This window comes from Mustela nivalis (genome assembly GCF_964662115.1).
Source record: "Mustela nivalis genome assembly, chromosome: 1".
In the NCBI taxonomy this organism is placed as follows: domain Eukaryota; kingdom Metazoa; phylum Chordata; class Mammalia; order Carnivora; family Mustelidae; genus Mustela; species Mustela nivalis.
The window spans coordinates 191,054,304-191,070,519 of record NC_139020.1 but is presented as its reverse complement, the minus strand read 5'-3'; the positions used below and the strand labels follow the sequence as shown (position 1 = coordinate 191,070,519).

The window sequence follows — 16,216 nt, the reverse complement described above, 5'->3', positions numbered from 1 at the left end:
GGGCTTGTGTCTTTTCAATCAGCCAGTAGCCCTGCCGGGTTTAGAGTGGCAGAGAGGAAGTGGCCTGTGGTTAAACAGAGGAAATTCCAAGGCATTTTAATAGAGCAAATAGTCTCTTTACTTCCCACAGGGAAGAGCTTCAAAGGCCCCAGACCCTGGAGGAGACAATGTGTTGTGGGGCCATCAGTCACCTAATCGTGTGTCAGGACCATTCAGAATGTCCCAGCAGCCAAGACAAACACTGCCCAGGAGGACATTGCCTCCCACCAGACGAGCAAGTCTGGCTGCTGGGAGATGGGGCCCATGGCACCAGCACAGCCCCCTGAGCTTGCTGAGGGCCTGGGACCTCCAAATTTGGGGGAGATGTGAAACAGAAAAGGTCTCAGCTGCCAGGGTAGAGTGCAGGAGAAAGGTCTCCTCTGAGGGCACAACCCTGTCAAGCTTCTAGGGGCACCTGAGCACCCCTCCCCTGCCTCAGCACATACTCTTACAATTGCGGGGGGGGGGGTGTTACCAAGATTCCAGAAGACTAAAAGTCCATCCATCAGAGGCAGACACAAGAGGGAGTGAGAAACGAAAAGTTACAATTAATCGGTGATGGGGTAGCCCCAGCAGCAGCAGACATCTGCTGGGCACGCTATGTGAAAAGCTCAGGGACCGATGAGAGGAAAAGAGGGTCTAAAAGCTTAAACACACACACATTTTAGGCCAAATGAAGCATGAAAAATACTCAACTTAAAGACTTACAAAAGCATTAGCCATTCTTTCCTTTGTAGGGACATTGGTAAGGTCTGAACTGCAGAGAATATGATTTGGATCCTACCCTACTCTTTCCTGAGATTGTTTTCCAGACAAGCTCAGCTGTTCTGGGGAGGAACCCACGGAAGCGTCAGGGTCCCCTTCACTCCCGGCCTCCCCTTCAACCCCAGGCTGAAGGCATCCACCCAAACCAGGGTGCCCTGCCCAGCTGGTTCCCCTGGATCCCCTCAGCCAGCCTGACCCCCTTCACTGGCCAGGGCTCTGACAAAGTCTCCACTGCCTCTTTAAATCCAGGCAAGTCATTTAAAGTCAAACTCAGATTTTAAATGTTAAGAATGTGGTTTCTCTCCCCTTTCTCTGGCCTGGGGGAGAGTCCTCTCTCCTAAAGCAATGGCTCTCAACAGTGAGAGGAATTTGTTAAAATGCCAATTCCTGAACCCCCATCTCACTCCCATTCCGGTCGCATTAGCCTTGAATCTGCATTTTAACGAGCTCCCAAGGCAATCCTGATACTGGAAGCCCCTAGACTTTACTTCGAGAAATTGTGTTCAGAGGAAAAGGATCCCTAGCCGGTACTTACTTGCTGGTCTCATTCACCCAGCTGTATCCCCTTGTTAATACAACTAGCACAATGCCCCAGGCACTGCAGGGGCTGGGGGGGGAGGGCGCTGGTGGGATGGATGGGGGAGGGGAAAGAAGGGAGGGCTGTTCAAGAGAGATGGACCCAGGCCAGGAGGATTCCCAATTAACCCGGCAAAACAGGCTGGAGGAAAGCATTGCAGTTCTTATAAAAAATGTCTCTCTGAAAAATGTGTCAACCAGGGCTGAATCATTTTTTAACCAAGAATTCTGTAAGAGACACGAGAGCATGTATAACATGGAAGACATGGCCACAAGACAGGCAGACCAGATGCAGGCTAGGGAGCCATGAGCTGCAAGTGAATGAAAACGCATCCAATTCAGAATCAAATAAACATGCCTGGGCCCACAGCCAAGGAGAGTTCTTGGATTGGACTTTTATCAGGACCTAAATTTTAACCAGCTGGAACTTCTTCTTTTCCAAGTACCACCCTATTCCTTCCTACCTTTTGAGATGAAGTATTTGCCTTAAATGGGAAACTTGCACTTCATTGTAAAGACGATGCCAGCGTTCTGGCTTCCTGAATTCCTGGAGGAGCAGGCTTTTTTGCAGGGTAGACAACATTTGTTTCAGAGATAAAAGACCAGAGAAGATGTACCCCATTTAGATAAGAAGGCATTCCTTGTTCCCTCCTTCTCCACTGCAGGAAAACGCCACTAAACAAAAACCTGTGGGAGCCGATGCCTAATTCTTTGTCCCATCAGTGTATTTTGAACAACTAGCAAGATGAAAGAAAAAAAAAAAAAAAACACCTCAGCGCAATTGACTGATAGAAAGTTACCCGTCACCAACAGAACCATTCCACCACTATCAAGAAGCAAGAGTTAAGATCCAGTGTAAATGAGGATGCCAGTTTTAGAAATTGTTACTTTGGGAAAATTGTATTTATTACTCCAAGAGCAACTTTACCTGGCAAGGGCCCTAAGAGATTTTTTTTAAGAGTCAAAGAAGTGTGCCCAAAACTCATTCCTAAAACACTGAGCTGTGTTCAAGATGGTATCTGCCCCTTAATTGCCCCACTAATAATAGGAAGGTTGGGAAATCTGACCACTTAAACCAGATCAGCTCCTCAGAGAGCCTCCCCAAAGGGTGTGTTAGAAAAGCTGCTGAGGGTTCACTGGCTTCAGTCACCTTGCCAGTCCTGGGAAAATACACACTGCTGCCAGGGCAAGAGTTCCTGGAACAAATGCTCCCTGGAGATCAAGGGGGTCATTTGCCCCGTTCCTCTGCAGCACCCAGATCCTGCAGGGCTCACGTTGCCACCCTGCTGTCCCCCTCTCAGGTTCCATGTGACCGAGACCCACAGGAAGCCGTCTCCTATTTGATTCACACATAATCAACCCTTCTTTTAGGTCTGCATGGCCCCAACTAGACTGTAAGCAACCTCAGAACTGAGACCAACATCTATGAGCTGAATACCCACCATCTGGTAGGGGACTCTGACATGAATCAAAGGCCCAAATCATTGTACACCAGTATTCACTGGCCAGTCTTCTGACCGCAACTTTTGGAAGACCCGATGTAGGGAGGCAGGGGCGGGGAAGGCTTCCTGCAGGAACTGCTGCTGGAGTAGAGAAGGGAGGCTAGGGTGTAAAGAGAAGGAAAACAGACAGGAACAGCATGTGCAAAAGCCTGCTGTGGAGAGGACACTGGAGCTCAGTGCTCTCATCTTTCCATCCACTTCCTAAAATCATCCCTTAATACAGGATTAAGCAAGAAGGCTACAGGGTCTAATTGGGCTCAGTCAAGATTTACAGGCTCTGAGGCCACCAAGATGAGGTTAAGTGCCTGGCTAAAGAAACCTGTCCTAAGACACAGATATGAGCAAATACTGACAATGTAGTGTGGTGAGAACTAAAGTGTGAGGACCTGCATGAGAAGGCAAAGCAAGGGGAATGGCATTCAGGGTGGGCTTCCTGGAGGTGGTATCACCCGAGCTGAATCTTAGGACAAGCAGAAGGTTCTCAGGGGAGGAAAAGGCATCCTAAGAGCAGAAAGCATGTCTCAGCAGCATAGAGGGCACAAAAGTTAGGGACCGGCTGGAAAGATAGGTATGCAAGGCAGGTGGGCAAGAGGGGTTGAGGAGAGCTGGTGGCTCCATCAGAGGCACTGAAAGGCAAGTCCAGGAGGAAAGGAGCCATTCAGCAGGTTGGAAAGAGTGTGGAATCTGGGAGATGGCCCAGAGGCTTCCATGCTCATTCAAGAAGGGATGAACAGGAGACAATTAGTGAGACCAAGGTAAAAGCTGTTGAGAAGGTCACCCCTAACTAGGAGTTGTGGTGGGAGAAAAGAGGTCAGCCTGACTGTGAGGCCACTGAGGGCAGGGATACACAATTAGGGGAAATAAACACGTTAGAAACAGCATACAAACACAAATAAACAGCATAGAGACTGAAACCATCAGCGTGGCTCCTTTGGGTCACTACTATACCCAAAGCATTAAAACTTCCAAGCTTTGTGAACTGACACATGAAGCCACCTAGACAATTGCAGAAAAATAGCAATTGGACTGATCCACCTAAGCTGTCATATGTAAACTCAGAATAAAATGCTTGTGATGCTCTTACAGTTATTCAAAAGCCAAAATATCCTTAGATCCAAAAGGTTTAGCAGGACTAATAAGTCAGTATGAGATAGCCTTAAGGAAACTTTTTGATATAAAAACTGGGAAGAACTTGGTATCTTAAAAGATAATAATTGTGAGATTTTACTAAAATGTGATGCTTTACTCAAAACAGGAAGGTTATATTCACTATGGGGTTGGTGGTGGGAGGGTGTGTTATAGCTGTCTTAGTGCAGCAAGGCTATTAGGTTTGAAGTTATTCCAGCTGCCTAGCTCATCCCTGGTTTTCTGCACTGTTTCTCTGATTGTGGGACAAGGGAGCTGGAAGCACCATCCTGAGACTCTAAAAGGGTGCCAGGTCCTAGGCCTTGACTGTGCTGAGGCCTTTCAGTACCTCTCTGAAGAGGTGAGTCAACTTTGTTCTAAGGACCCCACTCTCAGCGCCAACGGTGCTGGGATAACAAGGAAACCCCCATTTATTCCCATTTTTCAGGTGGAAAAACTGGACGCGGGAGCAGAGCCAAGGTCATGTCCGTGGCTGCCTGAGTGCAAAGCCCTCACAAAGCTCTCCACAAGTCTGAAGGCCTTGAGTGCCCTGACGCCTGGCCGCCCTGGCTTGGGTGGGAGGTGCGGGGCAGACAGAAGCAGTCTCCGGGTCCTGGGGCCGCCCAAACACAGGAACCCTGGCGGGCACCGGGGATCGCAGCATCCCCGCGCACATCGCCCCCCACCCGGACAGCATCAAACTGCTCGGTTACTGGGAGAAGACTCCAAACACGAGACTAAGAATGCACACCTCTCCACTCTCCTCCGGAGCATCTGACCGAGGTGACAAACTCATGCCTTCCTTTGGCCTAGAAAAATATCTGCAAGTCAAACTGGGGCCAGGGAGAAAGGGTGTAGGTCATCCATGAGACCCTTCGCTAGACGAAGGGCAAGATTTCCTAGCAAGTCAGGAATCGGGGGTGGGGTGAAAGTGGGGTAAGACGGCCCAGCCTAGAAGGAACAATGCGTCCACGAGAGGGGGCGCATCCCTCCCCAGCGCTCCGGCTCCCCTCTCTGTCAGTCCCGGGCCTCTGCAGAGTTGTGGACCCGAGGAGTGGACTACAGGACCACTGCTGCTCCCAAGCGCCCCCAGTCCAGACAGCTCGGAGCATCCCAACCCCGGGGAGGAGGAGGCACGGGTCCGGAAACAAAGGGTGGGGCGCCCTTCTCCCGCCCGCCGCGGGACGCCCCTCTCGCCCGCCCTCTGGGAGCCGGACCCCGGCCAGTGGCCGCGCCTCATTAGCAACACAAAGCCGGGGGTCGGGCGGCCCCTTTCATCCCGGCTGGGGCTGGCGGACGCGCACCCCGGGAGGGAGGGAAGGGCGGGAGCAGCGGTGATCCCAGCCCTGCCGCTGACTCCGCGTAGGGCAGGCAGGTCGGCACCCGCTCGGCTGCCCGCAAGCACCTGTGCGCACTGCGCCCGCCACGCTTTTGGGGACGACGAGAAGTTTCTCCTTACCCTCCAGCCGCAGGTGTCGGCGCCCCGCGCTCTGCTGGAGCCGCCTGCCGCTACGGCCAGCTGCGAGCCGTTGAGGCAGGCGTTGACCGTGAAGAAGACGGAGCAGAGCTGCAGCCACGGGGCCATGGCCGTGCGCTCGCCCTGCCCTACCCAACTCTGCACCCCGGCTGCCTGCCTCTGGCCAGCCCCAAGTGGGCGGTGGCGCCGGCGGCGGCGGCGGCGGCGGCGGCGGCGGCGGAGCTGGCCGCACTACCGAGCATGCGCCGCCGGCCCGCGCCCGGCCCCTTCCCTTGGGGCCCCGCCCCCCACCCCGACTTTAGCACTGTGGCCCCGCCCTTCCAGCCCAGCCTTCTGTCTTGGCCCCGCCCCGCCCTGTAGTCCTCCCCACCTAGGGCCACACCCCGAATCTCCACTGAGGGGCTGGGATCTGCAGGTTTTTTTCGCTACCTGACGGGCCTTTTTTTTTAATCCAAAGGATCTGTCCAAGTGATGCCTGCTCTCAGCAAAAAACTCAGGAAAACACAAAGAATATAATAATAATGGTTTTAAAAGTAATTTAATAAACACCTACTATTTGCCAGGCCTCTTGAATCTTCCCAACCACAGTGGGAAGTGTTAGTATTATTCTAACCCACTGAGCCACCCAGGCGCGCCCGGGAAGTATTAATATTATTCTAGTCCCAGTTTCCGGCGCAAGAAAGTTAGGGTAATGTGGTGGTTATAAAAATCCTAGCTGAGGGGCGCCTGGGTGGCTCTATTGGTTAACTGACTGCCTTCTGCTCAGGTCATGATCGTGTGGAGTCCCAGGATCGGGATTGAGTTCAGCATTGGGCTCAGCAGTCTGCTTCTCCCTCTCATGCTCTCTTTCATTCTCTCAAGTAAATAAGTACAATCTTTTTTTTTTTTTTTTTTTTTTAAGAAAAATCCTAGCTGAGACCTCCGAAAAATCACTTGCTCCATGTTACTGTCCCTGCCTCCTAAACTGGAAAAACAAACGTAGGCTAGTCTGGGGAGGATTCTACTGTTTAGCACATAGCAAGTGTTCAATAAAGGCTACATTCTAACATTAACACACTTGCATAAGGTCACCCAGCTGGTACCTACTGAGATTCAAATCCAAATCTGACACAAACAATACACTTAACCACCCCACTTGACAGACTCACAACCCTGAGATCAAGAGTCACACACTCCATCAAGTGAGCCAACCAGGCCCCCCATCTGAAACCATCTTCAATGGCTTTTCTGGTTAATAATGAGGTGGACCATGTTCCCATGTATTTAGTGGCCATTTGAATTTCTTCTTTGTTCCACAATTGGACTCTAGGAAAAGGAGCAGTACTTGGAGTTTATGGCCAAAGGAGAGCGGTGCTGGAGAAGACAGCATTTCTACTTGGGTTTTACTCACATCACCATATGACTGAGTGACCAGGGAAGACAGAGCGACACCCCTGTTCCCTTTCCAGTCTCCACACCCACGCACAGCTCACTGCCTCACTGGGCAAGTGGGAGCCTCTGAAAACATGCAGCAGAGTTCAGAGTTGCTCCAACTATAGCAACTACAGAGGACACAAGAAAGAAAAGACTTGGGGCGCCTGGGTGGCTCAGTGGTTTGGGCTGCTGCCTTTGGCTCGGGTCATGATCTCAGGGTCCTGGGATCGAGCCCCGCATCGGGCTCCCTGCTCCGCAGGAAGCCTGCTTCCCTCTCTCTCTCTCTGCCTGCCTCTCTGCCTACTTGTGATCTCCGTCTTTCAAATAAATAAATAAAATTAAAAAAAAAAAAAGAAAGAAAGAAAAGACTTATGTGTCCATTGTAAAACTTGTTAGACTGACATCCCTCAGGACCAGGGACTGAGACATCCTCTTCTGTATCTTCTAAGAAGGCCTTAAGCATGGGGGGTGGAAGGGGGGAATTGTGGTGGGAGGAGAACCACATACATCAAAGGGTCAAATTTGTTCAGGTAATAAACTGACATTTGGCAACATTCTCCCCATTCTGGTCTTCTCCATTGATTCTTTGCCTCTCATGCCCTCTTTTTGCTCTGGACCCTCCAGAATGTTTGTGAGGCTGCAGAGGTGAACCTCTGTACTGAGAGCTGAGATAAAATAAAAGGGCCAGGCCACTAACCTGACCTCCATGGACCACACCTTCCTCCAGACCACAGCCTAGTTCAGCTGCATAGGTAACGGGAGGATGAGGCTGTCCTCAAACACAATACATGGGCTCACCTACCACAGCCAGGATTGCCTATGCCGCGTCACAATTTCAGCTGCCCATCACCATTCCTGACTCAATCACCTCTCTGCCCCCATCCCTGGTTCTCTTCCTGGCACACATCACTGGGCAAGAAACTGTTGCTTCCTCGACTCCTGTTTAGAATGAAACTGGGGATTAAACAGATTAAATCACCTTTAAATAAGCTGTTGATGAAATGCAAATATATTTCCCCAATTTACCTAGAAACTAACCAGATAAGAAAGCTTAACACAATGACTGTATTTTGTTGGGAGTCAAATTATCCCCGGAAATATGAGAAAGGATAAAGTGATGATGGAAATAATTTGTATCCTGAAATCATTTTTAGCAGAGAAGAACTAAAGACCATTTTAATAAGCAGTGGTTAGAAGCAGTGAGCCAAAATTCTAATTTATTTTGGTATTACACTCAAGTATGTTTTATATACTAATCAAGACATTAAAGGCAAAGGATGCCTCCCTGCAAGGCTCCCAGTAGGCTGAGGGGTGCAAGTTTCCCAAGGCTCTAGGGGAGCACCATTGTCCTGAGAGCCCCAGCCTCCGTCAGAGCCCTCTAAGGCCGCCTGGATGCCAGTCTGGCCTCGGACAGTCTTGGCTCCCACGAAGTAGATGTCTATTTCACCTTCGGGAAGCCGAGATTCAGCCCTAGACTCATCTGACACTGCCCTACACCCTACCTCCCCCCAACCCCCCACCTCACAAGCCCGCAACACACAATCTGCTTGGGGCGACTCTCTCTCTTTCTCTCTCTCTGCTTGGGGCGCCCCGCAGCCTTTCCAAACTGGTCTTGATTCCTTCCAGACTGCCCAGAGGCTGGGAACGAGGTTGGGCGTTGGACCTGGAGAGGATGACCGAACCCCACGCCCTGGAATCCACGAACCCGCCCCGCAGTGCCGGGGAGGGTGGGGGGGGTGGGGGTTCTGCAGCCACAAAACAAAACCGAATTCATGAGTGCACCGTCACTTCCGATTTTTGCCCCCAGAAGGAAAGGAGGACCGGGGCGTCCAGGCTCCACGGTAACCACTAGGGGGCGCGCGTGGTCCAGGTCAGAGACGCTCGAACTATCTCAGAGGGCGCCGCCCGGAGAGCACACCGTCGGGGACCAAGTGCTTGCTGTTACCCGAGCTGGTGCGAAGTTTGAGGGTAAGTGCTGTTCAGGAGGCGATAAGAAACCTAGGTGATGGGGCGCCTGGGTGGCTCAGTGGGTTAAAGCCTCTGCCTTCGGCTCAGGTCATGATCCCAGGGTCCGGGAATCGAGCCCCACGTTGGGCTCTCTGCTCAGTGGGGAGCCTGCTTCCTCCTCTCTCTCTGCCTGCCTCTCTGCCTACTTGTGATCTCTGTCTGTCAAATAAATAAATAAAATCTTAAAAAAAAAAAAAAAAAGAAAGAAAGAAAGAAAAGAAACCTAGGTGAAATGTGGGCTTTCAGTGACTGCGTGGCTTTGAGCAATTGTCTTAGCCTCTCTGAATGTCAGGGTTTTTTTTTTTCCAGCAACCACACAGGAATGATGGGAATGCAGTCTTCAGTGGGTTTTTGTGTGTCTGAAGGAAGCAAATGGCGATGAGGGTCCCTGAACCTTACTACTGTAAGCAGTAGACCAGGAGCTGATGTAGCCAGGCCCAGGGGCAGCTGGAACCCAGTCAGTAGCTAGGGGAGATGGGCACCTCTACCTCCTTCCAGAGCTAACATCCTGATTTGGATCTGCACTAGACCGGAACCCTAGATGGCTAGGGACTGTATCCTGTTTACCATTCATTCACTCATTCATTCAACAAGTACCATGGAGTCCTTGCACGATATCAGGCATTATGCCAGAAGCCAGGGACCAGTATGAACAGTCAGAAACTGTCTCCAAGAAGATGCTGTCCCAGCTGTCATAGAACCAACAAGCAAACATTCCTTTGAGGATACTGACATTACTCAGCTACATGACTGAGAATAATTACAAGTCTCTAAGGAAGTGATATCTGAGCTGAGGTATTTGGGCTAAAAGGAGGGGAGCAAAGACAGAAGGAGTGTTCTAGTCAGAGGAAACAACACGGGCAAAGGTCCTGAGGGGACTAGGAACCAAAGAACCAAAAGAGGTCATTGTGATTGGAGAGCAGTGACGTGTGGAAGCATGGTATAAGGTGAGCCCAAGCTGCAGGGAGAGGTGGGTAGGACTTTGTACCCTGATGTGAATCGAATCTAAGAGTACCCAGCAACTTCTGAGAGGTTTAAGGGCAAGGGCAGGGCTGTATTTGGAAAAGGTCCCTGTATCCCAAGCACAGGGCACGGGGTATTACCCTGTGTGGAGCTGGGATTTTCTACATACTTGTCAAATGAATAAATACCTAAGATCACTGTTGAAATTCTGGAATTTGATATCTTGAATGCAAAAAATCATTTTAAAAACCTGGAAAAGGGTGCCTGGGTGGCTCAGTTGGTTGGTTGACTGCCTTTGGCTCAGGTCATGGTCCAGGAGTCCTGGTTTCAAGTTCTGCATCTGGCTCTCAGCTCCATGGGAAGTCTACTTCTCCCTCTGACCTTCTCCCCTTTCATGCTTTCTCTCACTCTCTCTCTCAAATGGATAAGTAAAATCTTGAGAGAAAAAAAAAGACTAGAAAAACAGGGGCGCCTGGGTGGCTCAATTGTTAAGCCTCTGCCTTCAGCTCAGGTTATGAACCGAGGGTCCTGGGGTAGAGTCAGTCCACATCAGGCTCCCTGCTCCGTAGGAAGACTGCTTCCTCCTCTCCCACTCAACCTGCTTGTGTTTCCTCTCTCGCTGTGCCTCTTTCGGTCAAAAAATAAATAAAATCTTAAAAAAAAAAAAACTGGAAAAACATCCAACCCTACTAAAGTTCTAAATAATGCAAATGTAATAAAATGCATAAAGTTTTCTTGTCCTTTAAGGTTATGTCTACTGCAAAGTTCCTTATTATTTTTAATAGAATATTTCTAGAATGATTTTAGATTTACAGAAAAACTGAGAAGGTAATAGAGTTCCTGCTCCCATATACTCTGTCCCTAGTTTCCTTTATTACTAACATATTACATTACTAGTATAGTACACTTTGTTACAATTAATAAGCCAATATTGATACATTATCATTACAAAAGTCCAAAATTTACTCAGATTTCCTTAGTTTTTTTTTTTTTTAATTTATTTATCAGAGAGAGAGAGGGGGAGAAAGCGAGCACAGGCAGACAGAGTGGCAGGCAGAGGGAGAAGCAGGCTCCCCGCTGAGCAAGGAGCCCGATGTGGGACTCGATCCCAGGACGCTGGGATCATGACCTGAGCCGAAGGCAGCTGCTTAACCAACTGAGCCACCCAGGCGTCCCAGATTTCCTTAGTTTTTACCTCATATCTTTTTTCTGTTCCAGCATCCCACCCAGGATACTACATAACATTTAGCTCTCATGTCTCAGGGTCCTTTTGACTGATAGTTTCTCAGATTTCCCTTGTATCTGATGATCCTGACAATTTTGAAGAGCATCCATGAGATATTTTATAAGTTACCCCTCTGTTGGGATTTGTCTGATGATTTTCTCATGACTAGACTGGATATTATTTTTTTTTTAAAGATTTTATTTGTTTATTTGACAGAGAGAGATCACAAGCAGGCAGAGAGGCAGGCAGAGAGAGAGGAGGAAGCAGGCTCCCTGCTGAGCAGAGAGCCCAATGCGGGGCTCAATCCCAGGACCCCGAGATCATGACCTGAGCGGAAGGCAGCGGCTTAACCACTGAGCCACCCAGGAGCCCCTGGATATTATTTTTTGAATTTAATCAAGGTTATACATATACAAAGTTTTGGAAGTTTTTTTAGTTCTAATAGATGTAAAAAGAAAACAGTAGTCCTCTGACCTGTCCCTCGTCCCAGAGTACAGGGTCCCAGAGTACCCTGTTTCAACTCTTCTTGCTATTTTCTGCTGTTGGCTGCCATGTTTCTAAATCATATGTTAATCTTGCCTTTCTTGACTGACCGATTTAGACACCAGCTCCCGACTTCCTGTTCTTTATACCACATGAGAATTGTGTTCTTTTTCATTCCCTTCCTATATCCACCCACTAAGACATTGTTCTGATGCCTTCTTCTGCCTTCCAGAACTCTTCTAACCTGTATAGACCCCATCAATGGGCTTTCTGCCCCCTTGTCTTCAGGATGGGTTTGATCAATGTGGGGCATAGGCGGGCAGTTAGCGGGGAGTAAGAGAGAAAAGGTATTTGTGCCCTTAGTTATCACATTAGGTTGTTGGGGGTGCTGCATGTCTGGCTGTGCTGTCAGAGACTCTTTCCCAGTTTCTGAGAACAGTTCCCACCCCCTTGCATCCTCAGGTCTGTATATTGGGAGGAGGGGAGAAAGGGTGGGTAATAGCCCCTCAAACTGGTACCGCACCTTCCTTTGTGGTTTCTTTTCACCATGCCCACAAAGCCTCTTTTATGAAATTCTCCTCCAATTACCCCATTTGAGAGTTGTTTCATTTTTTGAAATCCTGACTAATAAATTACCATCTGGTTAAACCAATATTCAGTGTTTATATTATTGTGATAGTAATTATGAAACGTTATTCACCTTAAAGGCAAGTAGTGTTTTATGATATTTCCTTTCTTGTTACAACTTTTTTTGATTTGTGCGTAGGTGTGTGTAGTTAGCATTTGCCTTTTTAATATAACCCTTGTTAAATTTTCCTGTACAACTCTCCACATGGTCAGAGACATTAGCTTTTCTTTCAGGATTTTTTTCAGGAGAATTTCCCCTGGAGTCCTCAGGCTCCTGTCCAGTCAGGGTTGGATGTTCTTCAGATCTGCTGCCCAGCTGTCCTTCCCTTTCCCTTTCTCTGGAGTTAGAATCCTATTTTCTGAATCTTTGGGGGTTTCCCACTCATTTTGTTTTTGTTTTTGTATTTTTAAGTTAGATGGGGGGTAGGGCAGAGGGAGAGGTTGAGAGAGAATCTCAAGCAGACTCCCTCATAGAGGGAGAACAGAGTCAGAACTGGGGCTCAATCTCATGATCCTGAGGTCATTACCTCAGCCGAAATCAAGTTGGATTCTTAACCTCCTGAGCCACCCAGGTGTCCCAGGCTTCTCACTCATTTTAGTGGAGTATATCCTTCTTTAGCTTCTTGAGAAACATCTGCAGGTAAATTTTGTGAGACCTTGCATGTCTAAAAAATATCTTCATTAAACATCACAGTTGACTGATAATTTGACTCGGTAGTTGAATTTTATGTTGAAAGTAATTTTTCATTGGAATGGTGAAGGCATTCCTCTTCTACTTTTCAGCTCTGAGGTTGTGGTTTAGAAGGCTGATGGCATTTTTGTTTCTGGTGTTTTTTCAGTCTCTCTTTCCTCTCTCTCTTTCAGCTTTTAAGCTGCTCTCTTCATTCTTGTTGTCCTGAAAGTTCACAGGGAAGAGTCTCTTCCTTCATCTCGGCCTTTCACTTTGGAGACACAGGTCCTCCGCCACATTTCTTCATATCTTCCCCCACTCCTTTCCTCTGCTTACTCTTTTTTTTTTTTTTTAAGATTTTATTTATTTATTTGACAGAGGGAGAGAGGTCACAAGTAGGTACAGAGGCAGGCGTGGGGTGGGGGAAGCAGGCTCCCTGCTGAGCAGAGAGCCTGATGCGGGGCTCGATCCTAGGACCCTGGGATCATGACGTGAGCCGAAGGTGGAGGTTTAACCCCCTGAGCCACGCAGGCCCCCCCTCCGCTTATTCTTTATGACAATCCTGAGTCGATTGATAGGTAGGCTAAGTTATCCTTCAATTTTCTTGTTGTTCCATGCTTTAGAACATTTCTTCAACTAGATCTTCAAAATCTAATGAGTTTTTATTTTGATTATTATATTTCTTAATATCCAAGAGCAGCTCTTTATTATTTAGTGTTTGTCCCTGTGGCAGAACATTTTGTTCTTGCTTAAAAGAGGTAATTCCTTCTCTTATTTCTCTAAGGAATAATTTTATTCAAGTTTTCTGGCTTTTTCCAAATGTCTTTTATGAATTTGTGAACTTTTAAAATGGCAGCAGCTTTTCCAGACTTCTTTAAAATTATTCTCTATCTTTTAAAAAAGATTTTATTTATTTGAGAGAGGAAAGAGAGAGCAGGAGCAGTGGGGTCGGGGAGTAGGTCGGTGGGGAAGGAGGGAGGAGCAGAGGGAGAGGAAGAAGCAGGCTTCCCACTGAGCAGGGAACCCCAACGTGGGGCTTGATCCCAGGACCCAGAGATCATAGCCTGAGCTGAAGGCAGACTCTTAACTGACTGAGCCACCCAGGTGCCCCTAAAATTATTATTAAGGAAATGGGTGTGCTATGTCAGCAGGTTAGGATCAAACTGGGTAATCAATATCCAGAAACAAATAACCAAGACAGGTCACATATGTCAAGAGGAAAGAGACCCCACTAAGCTCCTCAGTGAGACAAGGTCAGTAAACAACATGGAGCAACTATGCAACTCAACCACTTTATTTCTCAAGTTATTGCATCTATAAATTTTAGCTCTCCATTTACCTTCTACTATCAGATTTTTAAAAAAATTTTTCCAGTGCCATCTAAAACCTAAATGACATATTGTGACATATACAAATTCAAAATCATAATGACTAGCATTTTTTAAAATATTTTATTTATTTATTTGACAGAGAGAGAGAGAGAGAACACAAGCAGGGGGAGCTGCAGCCAGAGGGAAAGGGAGAAGCAGGCTTCCCACTGAGCAGAGAGCCGGCACCCGCTGTGGGGCTCAATCCCAGGACGCTGGGACCATGACCTGAGCCAAAAGCAGACGCTTAACCGCTTAACGGACTGAGCATTTTTAGATTCAATTGTTAATTCAGCAAGCATTTATTGAGTACCTACTGTTTTCCAGGCATTGTGCAAGGCTTTGGAATAGAACACGCTCAAGGTCATGAGGTCCCTGCCCTCAGGGAACTCATTCTCCAGAGCAGTACTTCACGCTTAGGAGAGCCTTCCGAGCCTTCCAGGCTGCCACCGAGAGCTCCACTTACAAGGTCAAGGATCTGAGGTTCACAAAGATTTCCCAACTTGCCTGAAAGACACAGCCATCTGGAAACGATGTTGCCTCGTGAACCCCAATCTTCCTCTTCCAACTCTGTTTTAAAGGCTGGGGCATAAGAAGAAGCTAGAGATAATGAACCATGAAAAGAGGTTTCAGAGGGACAGGAAGAGAACCAAGAGGGAGTGGTCTTGGTTTGGGTTCTCCCAAGAAACAGAACCAATAAGATATAGAGAGGTATATATGAGAAGAGATTTATTAAAGGATTTATTGTAGTCATGGAGGCAGAGAAGTCCCACAGTCCACTGTCTGCCCACTGGAGAATTCTTCCACTGTGTAATTAAGTCCAAGTCCAAAGGCCTGAAAAATGGGGGCTGATGATGTAAGTCCCAAAGCGATCTAGAAGTCTGGGACCAGGAATCGCAGTGTCTGAGGGCAAGAGAGGATGGATGTCTCATCTCAAGCAGAGAGAGAGAGAGCGAGAGGATTCCTCTTTCCCCTGCCCTTTGTTCCACTCAACCAGTTGGATAATGCCTCCCTGCACTGGGGAGGGCCACCTGCATTAGTCAATTCACCAATTAAAATGCTAAATTTTTTTGGAAATACCTTCACAGACACATCTAGAAACAATGTTTTACTAGCTATCTGGGCATCCCTTAACCCAGTTAAGTTGACACATAAAACTAACCATCACAGAAGCCAAGGGGGAAAAGAGTTTCAAAGTATTTGCTCAGACCTTAGCTGCCCCAGTTTACATTTTAGCTGGAACTCGTTCAGGACAAATGGCGGGGAACAAGGGCTGCGGGTGCACTTGGGGAAAACGGGACAGAAAGGAAGGAAAAAACGCACAAAGCTCATTTTACAGTTGCAACGCTCATCTTCTCTACTCCTCTGGAATTCATGCCAGTGGGGCAAGAGCCTCACAGTTGAATAACTTGCACACCTAGAAGCAGCAGGCAGCAATGTAGAGCACGCCCTGACTGGGGTGAGAGTTGGGGGGGTGGCCAACAGGGGCCTCTCAGTTGTTAAAAAAAAAAAAAAGCCCAGTATGCCCTGACTCTAGTCTCCCAAGCGGAGACCCTCAAGCAGGAAATGCTAGACCTAAATTTCGATAGAGATGGAGCAAGGGAGTGACAGATTGCAAAAACAGAAACAGAACAAGGCACTGAGCCAAGTGCATGAGCAAGGGAAGTCAGCCTCACAGCAGCAACAAAAGCATACGGAGAACCCCAGGGGGCCTACAAGCACCCACAGGACCAAGCCTCTTCCTGCTCTCAGGCAGCAGCTTCATAGTCCTGGAGGTGGAATCCCCTGCAGGTTAGCCTAGGCTAGGGGTGTGGAGGGCAGGGGCAGCCGGTGTCCAGGGGCAGCCGGTGTCCAGCGGTGCACCCTTGCTTCTCTGGAGAGGTCAGACGATGACTTCCACTGGCCTTCCCCTGTGCACATAAATACATATATTTAAACTGGAAACCTAAAATAAATTCTTCCATTGCTCTGCTGGCT

At 48.2% G+C, this 16,216-nt stretch overlaps 1 protein-coding gene and 1 long non-coding RNA gene across 3 annotated transcripts in view; one reads left to right on the top strand and one right to left on the bottom strand.

Annotated features, from left to right (window-relative positions):
• IL17RD (interleukin 17 receptor D) overlaps window positions 1-5,756 on the bottom strand; it is a 73,736-nt gene extending 67,980 nt beyond the window's left edge. The window contains exon 1 of one of the 2 annotated variants that reach the window (XM_082739120.1): window positions 5,467-5,756. In XM_082739120.1, coding sequence (XP_082595246.1) covers window positions 5,467-5,592 — 126 coding nt within the window. In that variant the 5' untranslated portion in view covers window positions 5,593-5,756. The remainder of the gene's footprint in view (window positions 1-5,466) is intronic. The other variant, XM_082739121.1, reaches the window with a different exon arrangement.
• A 2,924-nt stretch (window positions 5,757-8,680) lies between these two features.
• LOC309869182 lies at window positions 8,681-15,316 on the top strand. The gene is made up of 2 exons (XR_014314035.1): window positions 8,681-8,865; window positions 14,567-15,316. It is a non-coding gene; the product is annotated as an uncharacterized lncRNA (long non-coding RNA).
• The last annotated feature ends 900 nt before the right edge of the window (window positions 15,317-16,216 follow it).